General features: G+C 43.5%; 2 protein-coding genes across 2 annotated transcripts; both read left to right on the top strand.

The window, feature by feature from the left end:
- LOC8058356 (UDP-rhamnose/UDP-galactose transporter 2) lies at positions 209 to 3,954 on the top strand. Its single transcript, XM_002463040.2, has 5 exons — positions 209 to 567; positions 719 to 903; positions 989 to 1,189; positions 2,588 to 2,749; positions 3,250 to 3,954. The coding sequence occupies exons 1-5, from the start codon at positions 438 to 440 to the stop codon at positions 3,604 to 3,606; spliced, it is 1,035 nt and encodes a 344-aa protein (XP_002463085.1). The 5' UTR covers positions 209 to 437; the 3' UTR covers positions 3,607 to 3,954.
- LOC8058355 (geranylgeranyl pyrophosphate synthase, chloroplastic) lies at positions 8,009 to 9,760 on the top strand. Its single transcript, XM_002463039.2, has 2 exons — positions 8,009 to 8,889; positions 9,135 to 9,760. The coding sequence occupies exons 1-2, from the start codon at positions 8,197 to 8,199 to the stop codon at positions 9,555 to 9,557; spliced, it is 1,116 nt and encodes a 371-aa protein (XP_002463084.1). The 5' UTR covers positions 8,009 to 8,196; the 3' UTR covers positions 9,558 to 9,760.

The raw sequence follows: 13,967 nt of genomic DNA, 5'->3' as shown, positions 1-13,967 counted from the left end.
GCAGGGAAAAAGCGTCATGCGGCGCGGGCGCGGGCGCGGCGCGGCTTGGCCCGGCCCCAGATCCAGCCGTCCAATCCAACCGAGCCGCGGCCGCGCTGCGCCCTTGTCGTCGCCGCGCCCGCCTTCCTCACCGCGTCAATCCGTCGTCGTCTCCTCACCCCGCGAGGCCGGGGCCGCGAGTTTTCACCGCTGCCCCCCCCTGCCCGTTGACGTTTTCGGCCCCCAATTCGAAAGCCTCCCTCCCCGTTTCTCCCTTCCTTGTCTAGGCGGCAACGCCCCCCGTGCTTTATAACCGAGCGGCCCCTCCCGCGTGAGGCAACCGGGACGAGACCAGCAGACGGGTCAGCCCATCCGAACTCCGCTTCTTCCTCCTCCGGCTTTCGCGTGAGGTTGTGTGCTGCTGAGGAGGAGGAGGAGGAGGAGGAGGAGGCAGCGCCATGGAGGCGGAGAAGAAGACGCCGGCGGTGTCCGATGTGGGCGCGTGGGCGATGAACGTCGTCAGCTCCGTCAGTCTCATCATGGCCAACAAGCAGCTCATGTCCTCCTCCGGCTACGCCTTCGCCTTCGGTACCCCCCTCCTCTTCTCGTCTCTCCTCCCCCGCGGAACGCGAGCGGATCTGGAATCCGGATCCGCCAGCCGCTTGGGGGGAATTCGCGGATCTGGCGTGGCGTTTGACTCCTCGTTTTTTTTCGCTGCTTGTGTTGTGAATGCGCGCAGCCACCACGCTGACCGGGTTCCACTTCACGGTCACGGCGCTCGTCGGGTGGATCTCCAACGCCACCGGCTACTCCGTCTCCAAGCACGTCCCGCTCTGGGAGCTCGTCTGGTTCTCGCTCGTCGCCAACACCTCCATCACCGGGATGAACCTCAGCCTCATGCTCAACTCCGTCGGCTTCTACCAGGTACACCTTGCTCTGACAGTGGCAGCAGGCCGACGCCGGCCATTTGTCCTGGGTTGCTTGTGTGGCTGAAGTTGAGAATCTGCAGATCTCCAAATTGAGCATGATTCCGGTCGTCTGCCTGATGGAATGGGTGCTGAACAGCAAGCACTACACCACTAAGGTCATATCGGCAGTGATTGTCGTGGCCGCCGGTGTCGGGATTTGCACGGTCACGGATGTCGAGGTCAATGCCAAGGGATTCATCTGCGCTTGCGTGGCAGTGTTCTGCACGTCGCTTCAACAGATTGTGAGCTCTTTTTTCCTCTTCACCAGTCTTCTTGCTAGCCCTTTTGTGTTGTGTATTCCATTATGATATGGAGAATTCTAATGTTGACCACCATAATGCTATTCTGCAATTTGCAACGTGATTTTGGTATGTGACTATGAATTTGAGCTGTCAACCTTATTTAAACCGATATGGACAATAATGATGAAATATTTTGAAATTGATTAGAGGTTATTTGTCCTATTAGATGCCTTCCCTTTCTGCTCCCCCCTTTAATCAAACTGTGAACAAATCTAAGAAAAAAATGGAGAGGGGGGAAACATGCCGTTTGGGTTTGAGATTCCCCTCATAAGTTGTTTTGTTGCAAATGTCCATCACTACTTAGCTTTGTTGCAAAAACCACTCACTACGCACACACTCATTCGATTATGCCAATGTAGTGCCATGACAGGCCAAGCTAGCCGAGTGAAGTTTGTTCAAGTGCTTGGATTAGCCTCATTATCATGTTGTAGTGCTCATATTAGACTCAATTTGTCAACATTTAAGCTCTCATCAGGATTCTTTTGGTGGAATCCCCAAAAAGTGCCGGGATTATTCTCTAGTGATACATTGGCAGTTCCTAATTGATAAAAACAGGTTGAATCGATTAAGCATATGCAGAATAGAAGTATAGAACGAAGTAGGGGAGTCGGTATTTGCAACAAAATGGCTTATGGGAGCAACTCAAAATCCAAGTGATATGGGTTGGTTTTTGCAATTTACCTTTCAAACAATTGAGTTGCCTTGGGCATCACTTAATTGCTGTATCTGTAGCTTGTAGCCTAACTGGTTATAACTAGGCAGCAAGGCACTGTTATTGGAAGCCAATACAGATCAATGTTAAAAAGGCACTAAAAGATCATCAGTAGAGACACACCATGATTTGTCAATTCGTATACTATATTATAAGCTGCACACTGTCAGTTCTCCTCATAGATGCTTCTATGTGCTTCCTCACATTTTTCTTATCTTGTACTGTGGAAATTTATTTGCTTGTTTTGGATCCTTCAAAATCAAACTACCTGCAATCAATTTGGAGCACTTTTTGGCGTTTTATATTCTTCTTGTTTTATCTTCAAATGATAGTGTATTTCTACTTCTATGATCTATATAAGGAGATGCTTTACTAACAAAACTATCGCCTTTGGAGTTTGTGTTTTACTAACAAAAAATGTGATCTTTGAAGTTTCTGGAAATTTTATAAACTTTAGTAGTATACTTTTAAGTTGTACATGAAGAATTTAATATTTTTAGTATTGAATACTGAGAAGAATTGTTATTGGAAGTCATCACTACTTGTCTGACAGTAATCCTTCTGCAATCTACTAAGTTACACTATACTCTGAGGAGGTGAGCTAATGATGTGTTTCCTCTTCCCAGACAATTGGCTCCTTTCAGAAGAAGTACAACATTGGATCATTTGAGCTGCTGAGCAAAACTGCACCAATTCAGGCACTTTCGCTTGTTATACTGGGCCCCTTTGTGGACTACTATCTAAATGGACGGTCATTGTTGAACTACCCTTTTTCAGGAGGGGCAACTGTAAGTTATCCTGTCACAATTCTCAGTTGTCTACTTCTTTAGAGCATTGCTATCTTTATGCCCACTACTTATCCTGAGTTATCTATCTTCTACTTTAAATTCATTGGCAGCGTTCTCATCTCTTTAACTTATATGCTTAACTCTATTATTTTTGCCTTTCTAGTATAGTGAAAAACCCAGCCAGTCTCCCACATGTAGTAAATTCGTGTTGCTGGGCCCACATAAGGCAACTTATTCTGACATGGAACTGCCAGACCGATTATCCTTTTTCCTTTTCCTATAACATTTGTTTAATATTCTTAATGAGATTTTGCGTATTACTATGGTTTTGGCATTTTGCACCTTAGTTTCTTGTAGTTGATTGCAGCTACAAATGTAGTTGCTCATGCTGTTATATGCCCTGCTCATTAATCATTATGCAATCTTCATACTAACTGGATACTGGGGAGGTGGGGACTTCTGCTTATGATCTAACAGCTCCCCTTTTAATCATTTTGCAGTTCTTCATACTGCTTTCCTGCTCCCTGGCTGTCTTTTGCAACATGAGCCAATACCTCTGCATCGGTCGGTTCTCAGCGACCTCATTCCAGGTCCTGGGCCACATGAAGACCGTGTGCGTGCTGATCCTCGGCTGGATCCTGTTTGACTCGGCCCTCACCGTGAAGAACATCCTCGGGATGCTGCTTGCCGTGATGGGCATGGTGGTCTACAGCTGGGCCGTGGAAGCGGAGAAGAAGGCGGCAGCCCCGATCCCCCGGAACAAGAGCGACATGCTCGATGGCGAGGACGTACCCCTCAAGGCCAGGGTGAGTGGCGTGCCCACGGGCGACCTCGAGGACGGCGAGATGAAGAGCTAGCTGCTGCGGCCGCCGCTGCTGATTCGTTCATTCTTCTTGTTCTTTTGTAACTGTGCGCGCCCACTCGCTCGCTCGCTCGGTCTATCCAAAGTTGCTTGTTCGTCAGTCCTCAGCTATCGACACTACACTGTTAATTTTGGCCCTTTGTTGGGGGGAGTCCGTTCGTAGGTGACGAAGAGACCACCCCCGGTTTCGACGTAGATGAAACACATACTGGCAGATTGTTAGGATTTCTCAGGCGGGAAGGTGGAGCCATTCATTGTCAATTTCGTGGTGGCATGTTGTTATAGATGGTGACAATACTTTAGACTTATAAGTAATGGAAATACAGGTGTTTCTACGTGGTAAGACTGATAGGATTCAGCCGGCGATGCATTTCTTATCTTGAGGTTTCGCTGTCGGGTTATGGTTGCTGCCTTGCTAGGCTTGGCACAAGCACAATCCACGAGCATCATGGATTTCGTCGGAGCCGCCTCTTGTCTTGTGGTCTTGTTTTGCCTGTCCCACATGGGATGGGACGCGTCACGGGAGTGGGAGGGATCGGTCAAGCCGGTGGCACGTGGTGCGATTGGCATGCGACGATGCCGACGGCAGGCGGGCACCGGCCGGGGGAAAGCCGGGGCCCGGGGGCGATAACATGATAACATGGACTCCACTCAGGCCTTGTTTAGATACACCCAAAACTTTACAAGATTTTCCGTCACATCGAATCTTGCGGCACATGTATAAAGTACTAAATATAGATAAAAAGAATAACTAATTACACAGTTTATCTGTAAATCACGAGACGAATCTTTTAAGCATAGTTACACCATAATTAGACAATGTTTTTGTCAAATAAAAACGAAAATGCTACAGTGTCAAAATCCAAAAACTTTTTGCATTTAAACAAGACCTCATACTGCATGTTGTATGTCGCTTGTTCCACTTCCCAGTTACGAATTTTGCTGACCAAACCAGTGCCGGCCCTAGGGGAAGGGCAGGAGGTGCGACGGCCGAGGACCCTCGCGAGATAGAGGCCCAAACCTAAGTATATAATACAATATACTCTTTAGTTTTAATCTTTATTTATTAGTATATGCATATACATGGTGCAATGGTTTATCATAAAAAAAATCGTGAGCCAAAAGGAGTCAAGTCACCAATCCTCATACACGAGTTGCCACACATAGCGATCACGGGTCGCGATTTCTAGACTTTTGGTGACACGGTGAGACCACGAGAAGAGACGCAGCGGCATCAGCGACACATTCACCAGTTCACCACGCGATCACGAGCTGCAGTGGATAATACCAAAATCTTTGCACCCGAGTTCTAGCCTTCCAAACTCCAAACGATAGTAGCGACCAGCTGGCAGGGCTCGACGAGGACTACGACATGTGATCTTTGTTATTTCCTTCTACCCTTTTATTTTTTGTGATTTGTGAATCTTAGTTCTGTTTATGTCCCAATTGTCTAGGCACTAGTTTTTTTTTTCAATTTTTATCTAGTGCTTTATACTCATATAGTTATATTTTTCTTCTAATTTAGGTTAGGTGTTAGAATTTTAGAATGTTACCTAAGAAACAATTGTCAAGGACCATGAAAAGAAAATGAAAAAGATAAGAAGAACAGTTTGTCTATATATGACTGGATTTGCTTTCCCTTTACGAAAAAATTAACTTATATTATTATAAAATTTTATAGTTTAGGATCGTCGCAATGTAATCGCCAGAGGGCCCTCAAATTTGTAGGACCGGCACTGACCAGGGTTAAGCTTTCTGGCTAAGGACGGGTGGGTTCTTTCTTAGCTTTATTCATTATTGGACTAGAATTTTGTAAGAATACCTCAATGTTGCATTGCTGCTTCCCAGATTGAAGGCAACGTAAGGTAAGTATGTGGGTTAGTGGGTACTGGCTTCATCCGGAAGATGCAGATGCTTTGCTGACATATACACACTGATCAAGTCCTGAAGTTCTTGGTTGAGCTACGTTTGCGTCTTAATTCTTCATGCTTGTGGTAAGCGAGAGACGATCTTAGAGGGATCACGCTGTCGTGACAATAGATACGAGATTGATAATATTCGTAATGAGCTAATTATACTTCTTGTTCAATAATATACTTACCTTTGAACAAGACATGGCCAATTGATGCGATCAACCATTTTCAGCCATATGATGGTAGGAAAAAAATCTCCGCTAGAGTATTGTTTGATTCAAAGACACCATGATGTTGAGGGCGATGGGGAAATTAGGGAAGAGGCCTAGAGTAGGTAAAAGAATTACAACATTATTAGGCGTCGTATTGGCTTTTAGGGCGTATGTTCCTATTATTTTGAATGTTGTTTCTGATAGAGAAGTCACATAATACCAGGAATACATGTAGAGTATCTTGTTTGTATATATATCAAAATAAGGGCTTAGAAATTATGCCCAGCCAGTCCATTTCAATACTGTTACCACAGCATAATGTCTATACAATTTAATTTAATTTAATTTGGCATAGTTTGGGCTCTCTCAGAATGAGAAAGCAACCTCCATAAGGGCTTAAATTATGTCTGTCTAGTTCATCTCAATACTGCAACCACAGCCATAAGGTCTTAGATAAAATGTAATTTGGCAATGTTGGGCCTTATTTAGTTCTAACTTTTTTTACAAAATAAACATTATAGTACTTTCATTTATATTTTGTCTTTAGGGACTAATTAGGGTACAATTAGTTATTATTTTTATCTATATATGTAATGTTCCATGCATGCACCGTAAAATTCAATGACAAAAGATCTAAAATTTTTGAAAAAAATCAATGACAGGAAATTTGAAATTTTTTAGAACCAAACAAGGCCTTGGACTCTCACAAAGAGAAAGGACCCTCTAATACAACAGCGCATAAGGTCCATACTGCAACCACAGCACAAGCACTTGAGTAAAGTTTAATGTAACAGCAAAGAGTTCTAAATTTTAATTTCACATTGTTGGGGCTCTTTCAAAAGGAAGAAGCACCCACCAAAAAAACATAAGGACTAAAATAAAATAATAAAGTTTAAATTAATATTGTTGGGGCTCTCTCAAAAAGAGAAAACATCCTCCAAAAATTAGCGTATGCTGCTATTTGTGACGTGCACACGGTATTCTTTAGTAAAAGGCGAAAGAATAGTTCGCTTTGTGCTCACCACGCAGCTGCGTACTTTCAACAAGTGGCCACCCGCTCTCTCATATAGGCAGCGCCTAGGCTCGTCTCACTTAACCTGGCGAGGTGGTACTAAAAGTCAGCAAGCCAACAACCATCTCCACTTCCCCTCTTCTGGGTTTGGCAGTGCTACACAGTCCCGCGCGTCTCTTCGCGAAAGCCCAGCTGCGCCCTAGCCCACCAAGCGTTTAAGCCCACATGCGCTCGGAAGTCGGAACTTCACCGCCGGCGTAGCTGCTTGTGTGCTTCTCCAGGTCCAGGGGCCGACGCGGCTGGCCAGCTGCACAAGCCACGACCATAATCACACAAAAGAACAGGCCGCCACATAATTCGAGCCATACCATACCACGCGAGAACTACCAAACATGTGAAGTCAATGACATATGTTGATCTCGTTTTGCAAAAAAATAAAAACATGTTGATAGTTTTGCAAAAAAATAAAAACATGTTGACATGTGTAGGACAAAATGCCATTGTTTAATTGCATTCCCTGCCTTTAATTTAAAATAGAGGCACTGATTATTTGGAAAAATAAAAATAGAGAACTAATCGGAGTTATAATTGTTGGATAATCCTACGGTTCAAATCAAATACTCTCCGTGTCAAAAAAAGAATATAATTATAAAACTCATGCGGGTAATTTAAAACAAGTTTATAGTAAATAGCATTACTATTTATGTTTCTAAATAAATTTATTAATCTAATATAGTATTATTTATTTTGTCTCACAAGTGTTCCGAATTTTTATATAATTTTAAAGTTTAGTGTGGATCGAGGGAATACTCAGCCTTGTTTAGTTGGTGAAAAATTTTAGGTTTAACTACTGTAACACTTTCGTTTGTATTTGACAATTATTATTCAATAATAGTTTAACTAGGTTCAAAAGATTCGCCTCGTAAATTATAACTAAATTGGACAATTAGTTATTTTTTAATCTATATTTAATGCTCCATATATGCATTTATCCAAAGAAAATCTTGAAAATTTTTGTTATATTTTAGGAACTGAACAAGGCCTCAGGCAGGAAAAAAATAACGCCGTCTCAAACTCCCAAGTTCCAATCGTTGGCCACCAAATTCTTGAACTGTCCCAAAAACTGATGAAACGATTCCGTATGAATAGTTGCCGGGTTGACCTGAACCTGTCTGTGTAAACGGAAAGAGAGACACGGAGGCCGCAGGGGTACTCCTCAAAAGGTACTCGTGCGATCGTGCCACCACCACACAGAGCAGGCGAGCACCAAGCACCACCACCGCCCGGGCGGCCACTCCACTTCCACTTCCACTTCCCCTGTGCCTGTGCACTGACGCGGCCAGCGCCAAAGCTTCCTTTCACCTCAAGATAAGGAGATCGCAGCCTCTCGGGGCCACCCCCAATCTCCAACGACGCCGTCCCCCGCACTTGTCCCCAACTCGCCACTCATGGCCATGGCCTTCCACTTCCACCCGCTGGCCGCCACGCGCGTCCACCTCTCCCCACTCCCGTTCGCCGCCGCCGCCGCCGCGGGGGCGCCCTCCCCCTCGTCCTCCTCCGTCGCCATCGCGGCGCCCCACCACCACCACGGCCGCCGCCGCTTCTCCGCCGTCGTGGCCACGGCGGCCGCCTCCGCGGCGGCCACCACGGAGTTCGACTTCAAGGCGTACATGGGGGAGCGCGCGGTCGCGGTGAACCGTGCGCTGGACGCGGCCATCCCCGCCGGGGAACCCCCCGCCGCGCTGCACGACGCGATGCGGTACGCGCTGCTGGCGGGCGGGAAGCGCGTGCGCCCGGCGCTGTGCCTGGCCGCGTGCGCCGTGGTGGGTGGGCCCGAGGCCTGGGCGATGCCCGCCGCCGCGGCCGTCGAGATGGTGCACACCATGTCGCTCGTCCACGACGACCTCCCCTGCATGGACGACGACGACCTCCGCCGCGGCAAGCCCACCTGCCACGTCGTCTACGGCGAGCCCATCGCGGTCCTCGCCGGGGACGCGCTGCTCTCGCTCTCCTTCCACCACATGGCCAGCGTCGGGTCCTACCCTCCGGACGTAGACCCGGAGAAGCATCCCGCCCGCGTCGTCCGAGCCATTGGCGAGCTCGCGCGCTGCATCGGATCGGAGGGACTCGTCGCCGGCCAGGTCTCTTCGTTTCTCAGATTACATATTGCTTTTCCGCCATTCACCAATTACAAAATTCGGGCAATTGCTTATCTTGCCATTCTTTATTGTTTATACGGAGCATCTTCCTAACCGCGATGCTGTCGATGCTCTATTTGTCTGCATTCGCTGGAATTGGAGATTAAAATTTACTAGCTCTCCAACAAAGAATGCGACTTCCAAGTGCTTAAACAAATTGCTGAAAATGCTTCACCTGCCCTCTACAGGTTGTCGATCTTGAGATGACGGGCACATCTGAACCTGTGCCCCTTGAACGCCTTGAGTACATCCATCTCCACAAGACTGCCGCATTGCTTGAGGCCTCAGTGGTGATTGGGGCAATCATTGGAGGCGGCACGGATGAGCAAATTGAGCGGCTGCGAAAATATGCGAGGTCAATCGGGCTGCTGTTCCAGGTGGTCGATGACATTCTTGATGTCACCAAGTCGTCAGAGGAGCTCGGCAAGACGGCAGGGAAGGACTTGGCAAGTGACAAGACGACGTACCCAAAGCTATTGGGGTTAGAAAAGTCACGCGAGTTTGCAGAAAAGTTGCTTTCTGATGCAATAGAGCAGCTTGATTGTTTCGACAAGGAGAAGGCAGCACCTCTGTTGCATTTGGCCAACTATATCGCCCATAGGCAGAACTGAGGAGGAATTGGGGTGATGCTTATTCCATTGTTGCTCATTGTCGATCTGTAACTTTGTAAGGCCGTTGAACTTGGGTTTGAGGAATATATCCAAATCATCATGTGATGTATACTAGCTGTAGCTCTGTACCTTGATGTAATGAGGCTGTTTTAGTTGAAAAATATGAATATCATATCAAATTAGTGAAACCTGATTGAAACCAATCTTTATGCCTCACGGGTATCTTCTTCTCTGGCTGAACGCTTCATTGCATTAATGTTGAAATGTTCCAAGCAATTTCAGTTCAAAAATATTCAGTTGCAGAGCACTTATATGTTTCTAGTACTAGAGGTTGACCAAAATTATTACATTTTTAATATCTTAAAGTCTAAACCCTCTTAAATTAAACAAAATGTTCAGTTGCTTAGCACTTGTTAGGTTTCTCTGTTCTTCTTCCCGGAATATATTATAGCTTTGTTATCAGCCGTCCATTTAATAAGATAGGATGGCTAGGATCATCTATTACTTCCTAAGTAATATGTGAAATGTATATTTATTTAATTTTTAGTTTGGTAAAATAGGATAATTAAAGAAAGTTTTAGGTATAAAAATCTTCTTTCTAGATCTAATTGAAGCATGCATGATCTATTTGATATGGATTTTTTTTTATTATTTTGCAACTTGTCATGACAGTTAATTTAATTAGCATGCAGTAAGCAATTTTTTGGGCCAATGTTGGAAAGAGAGTGTCCACCAATGGATGCCTTCCTGATTGAATGAGCAATTTTCTGCTTACTTTTTTTTCTTCAAGAGTGCAAAAAAATTTGGAAGAATTGTACGCTTAAATGTGATGAATGCGACAAACAAATAGATTTTTGTCATGGCCTTGTTTAGTTGGTGAAAATTTTTGTAAAGTGTTACTGGAGCACTTTCGTTTGTATTTGACAACTGTTGTTCAACTAGGCTCAAAAGATCCGTCTCACAAATTACAAGCGAACCGTGCAATTAATTATTTTTTTATTTATATTTAATGCTTTATGCATATGCCACAATATTCGATGTGATTGAGATTCTTGTAAAATTTTGCAAAATTTTTAGGAACTAAACAGCCCCTAAGTTTCATGATTAAGGAAGCATGGGTGCACTGTTTTCATTGATTATGGAAGCTTTCGATTACATCTCCTAGTAATTTTGCCGTGTGTTTGGTTGGGGGTTGGGTGGATTGGGTTGGATCCAACCCAATTTTTGAGGACGGAGCCAACTCGTCTGGTTGCACTTCTGCATTTGGGGACGGAGCCAACCCATTTTAGTCTTTAGTTGAAGAATTGGGGACAGAGCGGCTCCATTCAGTGTTTGGTTGAAGGAATTTAGTGTTTGGTAGGAGCCAACCCGGCTGGAGCGGCTCCGTCCGCCAGATTTTGACGGACGAGTCCAACCCGCATCTGAGAGGAATATTCCAGTCTAGAGCCAACCCAACCTTCCCATCCTCCAACCAAACAGCCACATGAACGGGTTCACTCCGATCCAGCTCGCCCCGCTCTCCAACCAAACACACGGTTGTAGAGACATCACTACTTTTTATGTCACTGTAACGTTTGTATTGTAAACAAGACCTTGTTTAGATGTGATTTTTTTTGAATTTCGCTACTGTAGCACTTTCGTTTGTTTGTGGTAAATATTATCCAATCATAGACTAACTAGGGTCAAAAGATTCGTCTCGCGATTTACAGACAAATTGTGTAATTAGTTTTTATTTTTATTTATATTTAGTGCTTTATATATGTGATGCAAAATTAGATGTGACGGAAAATATTGAAAACTTTTTGGATTTTGGTGGAAAGCTTTATTACTTGAAGAAGGCAAAACTAGTCTCTGCCTCTCTGGCTCTATGTAGTCCAGAAAAGCTGAATGGTGCCGCTCCTCATTTAATTTATGTTTGGTCTTACCGGCTTCTCATGTCACCAAACGAATGAATGCATATGACCATGTTTGGTCTTGGTAGCCTGTGCTTACGTATACTCTGCTAGCAACTCTCTTGTAGTCATGCATAATACTTGTATATGTCATCATCTTTCATGTCACTGTAAGCTTTGTTGACTGAAGGGGCAAACTATTTTCTAAAGTCTAATAATCGCGCTGAACAAGTTAAAATAGCCTGGTTCTCATGTGATAACATTGAAATGGATCCATTTGCAGTCATGTCTTGATCGATTGTCTAATTTATGCTCAACGTCTAAATTATTACCTGTATTTGAGTACTGCTGAGTTCGGCAATTATCCGCAATGTATATGATAAATCCTTTTGTTTATTTAAATGCCGTCGTAAGCAGTCTTGACTGAAACGGGATGGAATAGTCTCTGAAGTCTGCATTGCGTTGAGCAGGTTTTATGTTACCGTTTTCTATGTAATCATTTCTTTACATGGTGCAAATTTGATCCCAAAATTGTGAAACCTCTATCGATGCTAAACGTAGTTTATGACAGGAGGAGGATGTCTTAATAGTTTATTTGAACAGCCTGGAGCACTACCTGCCATCACCTTGCAGACCGTGTTTACTGCTTACTATAGATATAGCGCTGAGAAGATCTGAATGATTCGTGCTCCCTTTCAGAAATCAAATCGTTTTTAATTTCTTAACTGCAGTCGGATCTGAAAGGTTTTCATCGATTTGGTAACATTCTATATAGTAGCTACAGCAATCATCTCACCGGATGGTTTTTAGACGATGAAACAGTAACATCCCTTGCTGTTATGGTGTTCTATTATAGTATCATCATACAGTAGTACTTGCAAGCGTAAGCGTAATAGTAGTAGCAAGTATAGCAAGCGCGTGGGTTTTGCCTCGTGCACTTTTGGTTGTGTTGGCACTGGACAGTAGACTGGTCTGTTGTAAGTCACCAGAGTGGAACAAAGCCACGTACAATATGTCCTCTTTTTTCATTTCGAAGAGCAACGTACGTCCAATGTTGATAATTATTGATATAAATCAGCACGGAAGTGACCTGATCTTTATGATAATAGGTCGAAGAATCGAAGATAACTTATTTGTCAACAGCGTGGGGTAAGTAGCTTTATACTTGTCCAAGGTTGAATGTGACTCGACCTCCGAACGACCGCAGAACCACAATCCAGAACTAGAAACCGTAGAGCACGAACTATGGAATCACAAAGGAATCACTTCACAAAGTCCAAAAAGACTAAGAAAAAAAATAAAGGTTTAAGTAAGACACTGGCTGCAATGTCATGTAGTTTATCAAATGATCAAAAGATGCCTAATATCTTAGAGGTAGAGGATATTTATATTATAAATAACCCTCGTAAGTAGAGTGAAAACAAAAAAAAGTTTTTGGAAGAAGGCAACACGAAAGATCCCCTCAGAATAGAATCCTAAAGTGGTCTCACGCGACCGTTGGCCTCCTGATCGAGTAGTTTCCACTAATCTAGCTATAACTTCTTATTGAGAAGTCCATTTATTGGGTGTGAAAGTAGAGTCAAAGAGCTTTCCGGCCATGTGTGGCATATATCACAAAACTTTGCAGATTGGTATAATTTTGCTATGGTTAACCTAAAATCTTCTCTCATTTGATATGGTTAACCAAAAATATAAAAGGGCAATGACTATCTAACACTTTGATATGGTTAACCTAAAATCTTCTCTATAGGACTAGAAGGGCCATGACGCTATTTTGAAAGTGTTAGACTGTCAGTGGTCCACTGGACCAAAGTATTATAAGCTCTTTTCCAGTTGGCTTTATTTCTAAGGCCTTGTTTAGTTACACCTAAAATCAAAAAACTTCTTAAGATTTTTCTTCACATCAAATCTTACGCTACATGCATCGAACATTAAATATAGGTAAAAAAATAACTTGTATAGTTTGTCTATAATTTACGAGATGAATCTTTTGAGCTTAATTAGTCTATAGTTGAACAATAATTACCAAATACAAATAAAAGTGTTATAATGTTAAAATCTAAAAAAAGAGGATCTAAAGAAGGTCTAGGAATACTTAGGGCTTGTTTAGTACAGCTCACACTATTTTCTTAAATACTTATTTCTAAAATAGCTTCATGTTTGAAGATGTTTTTCTTCTCTCACAAAGACATAATTTAGATGGAGCTACTTTTTATTGTAACTCTCTCCCACGTCACTCTCTCTCTCATCTATGCATAAAATAGTTAGTGAAGCTAACATTTTTTTCAAAATAGCTCAGCCTCACCTATAAAGTTGCTCATAAAATTATTTTCTTAAAAAACAGCTTTAAAATCGAGTTATACCAAACAAACCCTTACCTATATTATTTCTTCATGCGTGCGGTGTGGTTAAAGCTGCTCCAGAACCCCAATTGTTTGAATGGACTGAAAGAGCCAGCAGATGGGCCAGATTGAAATCTCTGGCTGTTTGTTGATCATTTGGATCGGATTGTGCGGTG

Source organism: Sorghum bicolor, chromosome 2 (assembly GCF_000003195.3).
Source record: "Sorghum bicolor cultivar BTx623 chromosome 2, Sorghum_bicolor_NCBIv3, whole genome shotgun sequence".
Lineage (NCBI taxonomy): Eukaryota > Viridiplantae > Streptophyta > Magnoliopsida > Poales > Poaceae > Sorghum > Sorghum bicolor.
This window is presented reverse-complemented; position numbering and strand designations above follow the sequence as displayed.

What these genes read in the sequence shown, in the direction of transcription:
- LOC8058356 (XM_002463040.2), top strand. Translation starts at nt 438, where the DNA reads ATGGAGGCGGAGAAGAAGACGCCGGCGGTGTCCGATGTGGGCGCGTGG. An exon ending in CGGCTACGCCTTCGCCTTCG is followed by an intron (nt 568 to 718) that starts GTACCCCCCTCC and finishes GAATGCGCGCAG; the next exon opens with CCACCACGCTGACCGGGTTC. An exon ending in GCACGTCGCTTCAACAGATT is followed by an intron (nt 1,190 to 2,587) that starts GTGAGCTCTTTT and finishes TCCTCTTCCCAG; the next exon opens with ACAATTGGCTCCTTTCAGAA.
- LOC8058355 (XM_002463039.2), top strand. Translation starts at nt 8,197, where the DNA reads ATGGCCATGGCCTTCCACTTCCACCCGCTGGCCGCCACGCGCGTCCAC. An exon ending in AGGGACTCGTCGCCGGCCAG is followed by an intron (nt 8,890 to 9,134) that starts GTCTCTTCGTTT and finishes TGCCCTCTACAG; the next exon opens with GTTGTCGATCTTGAGATGAC.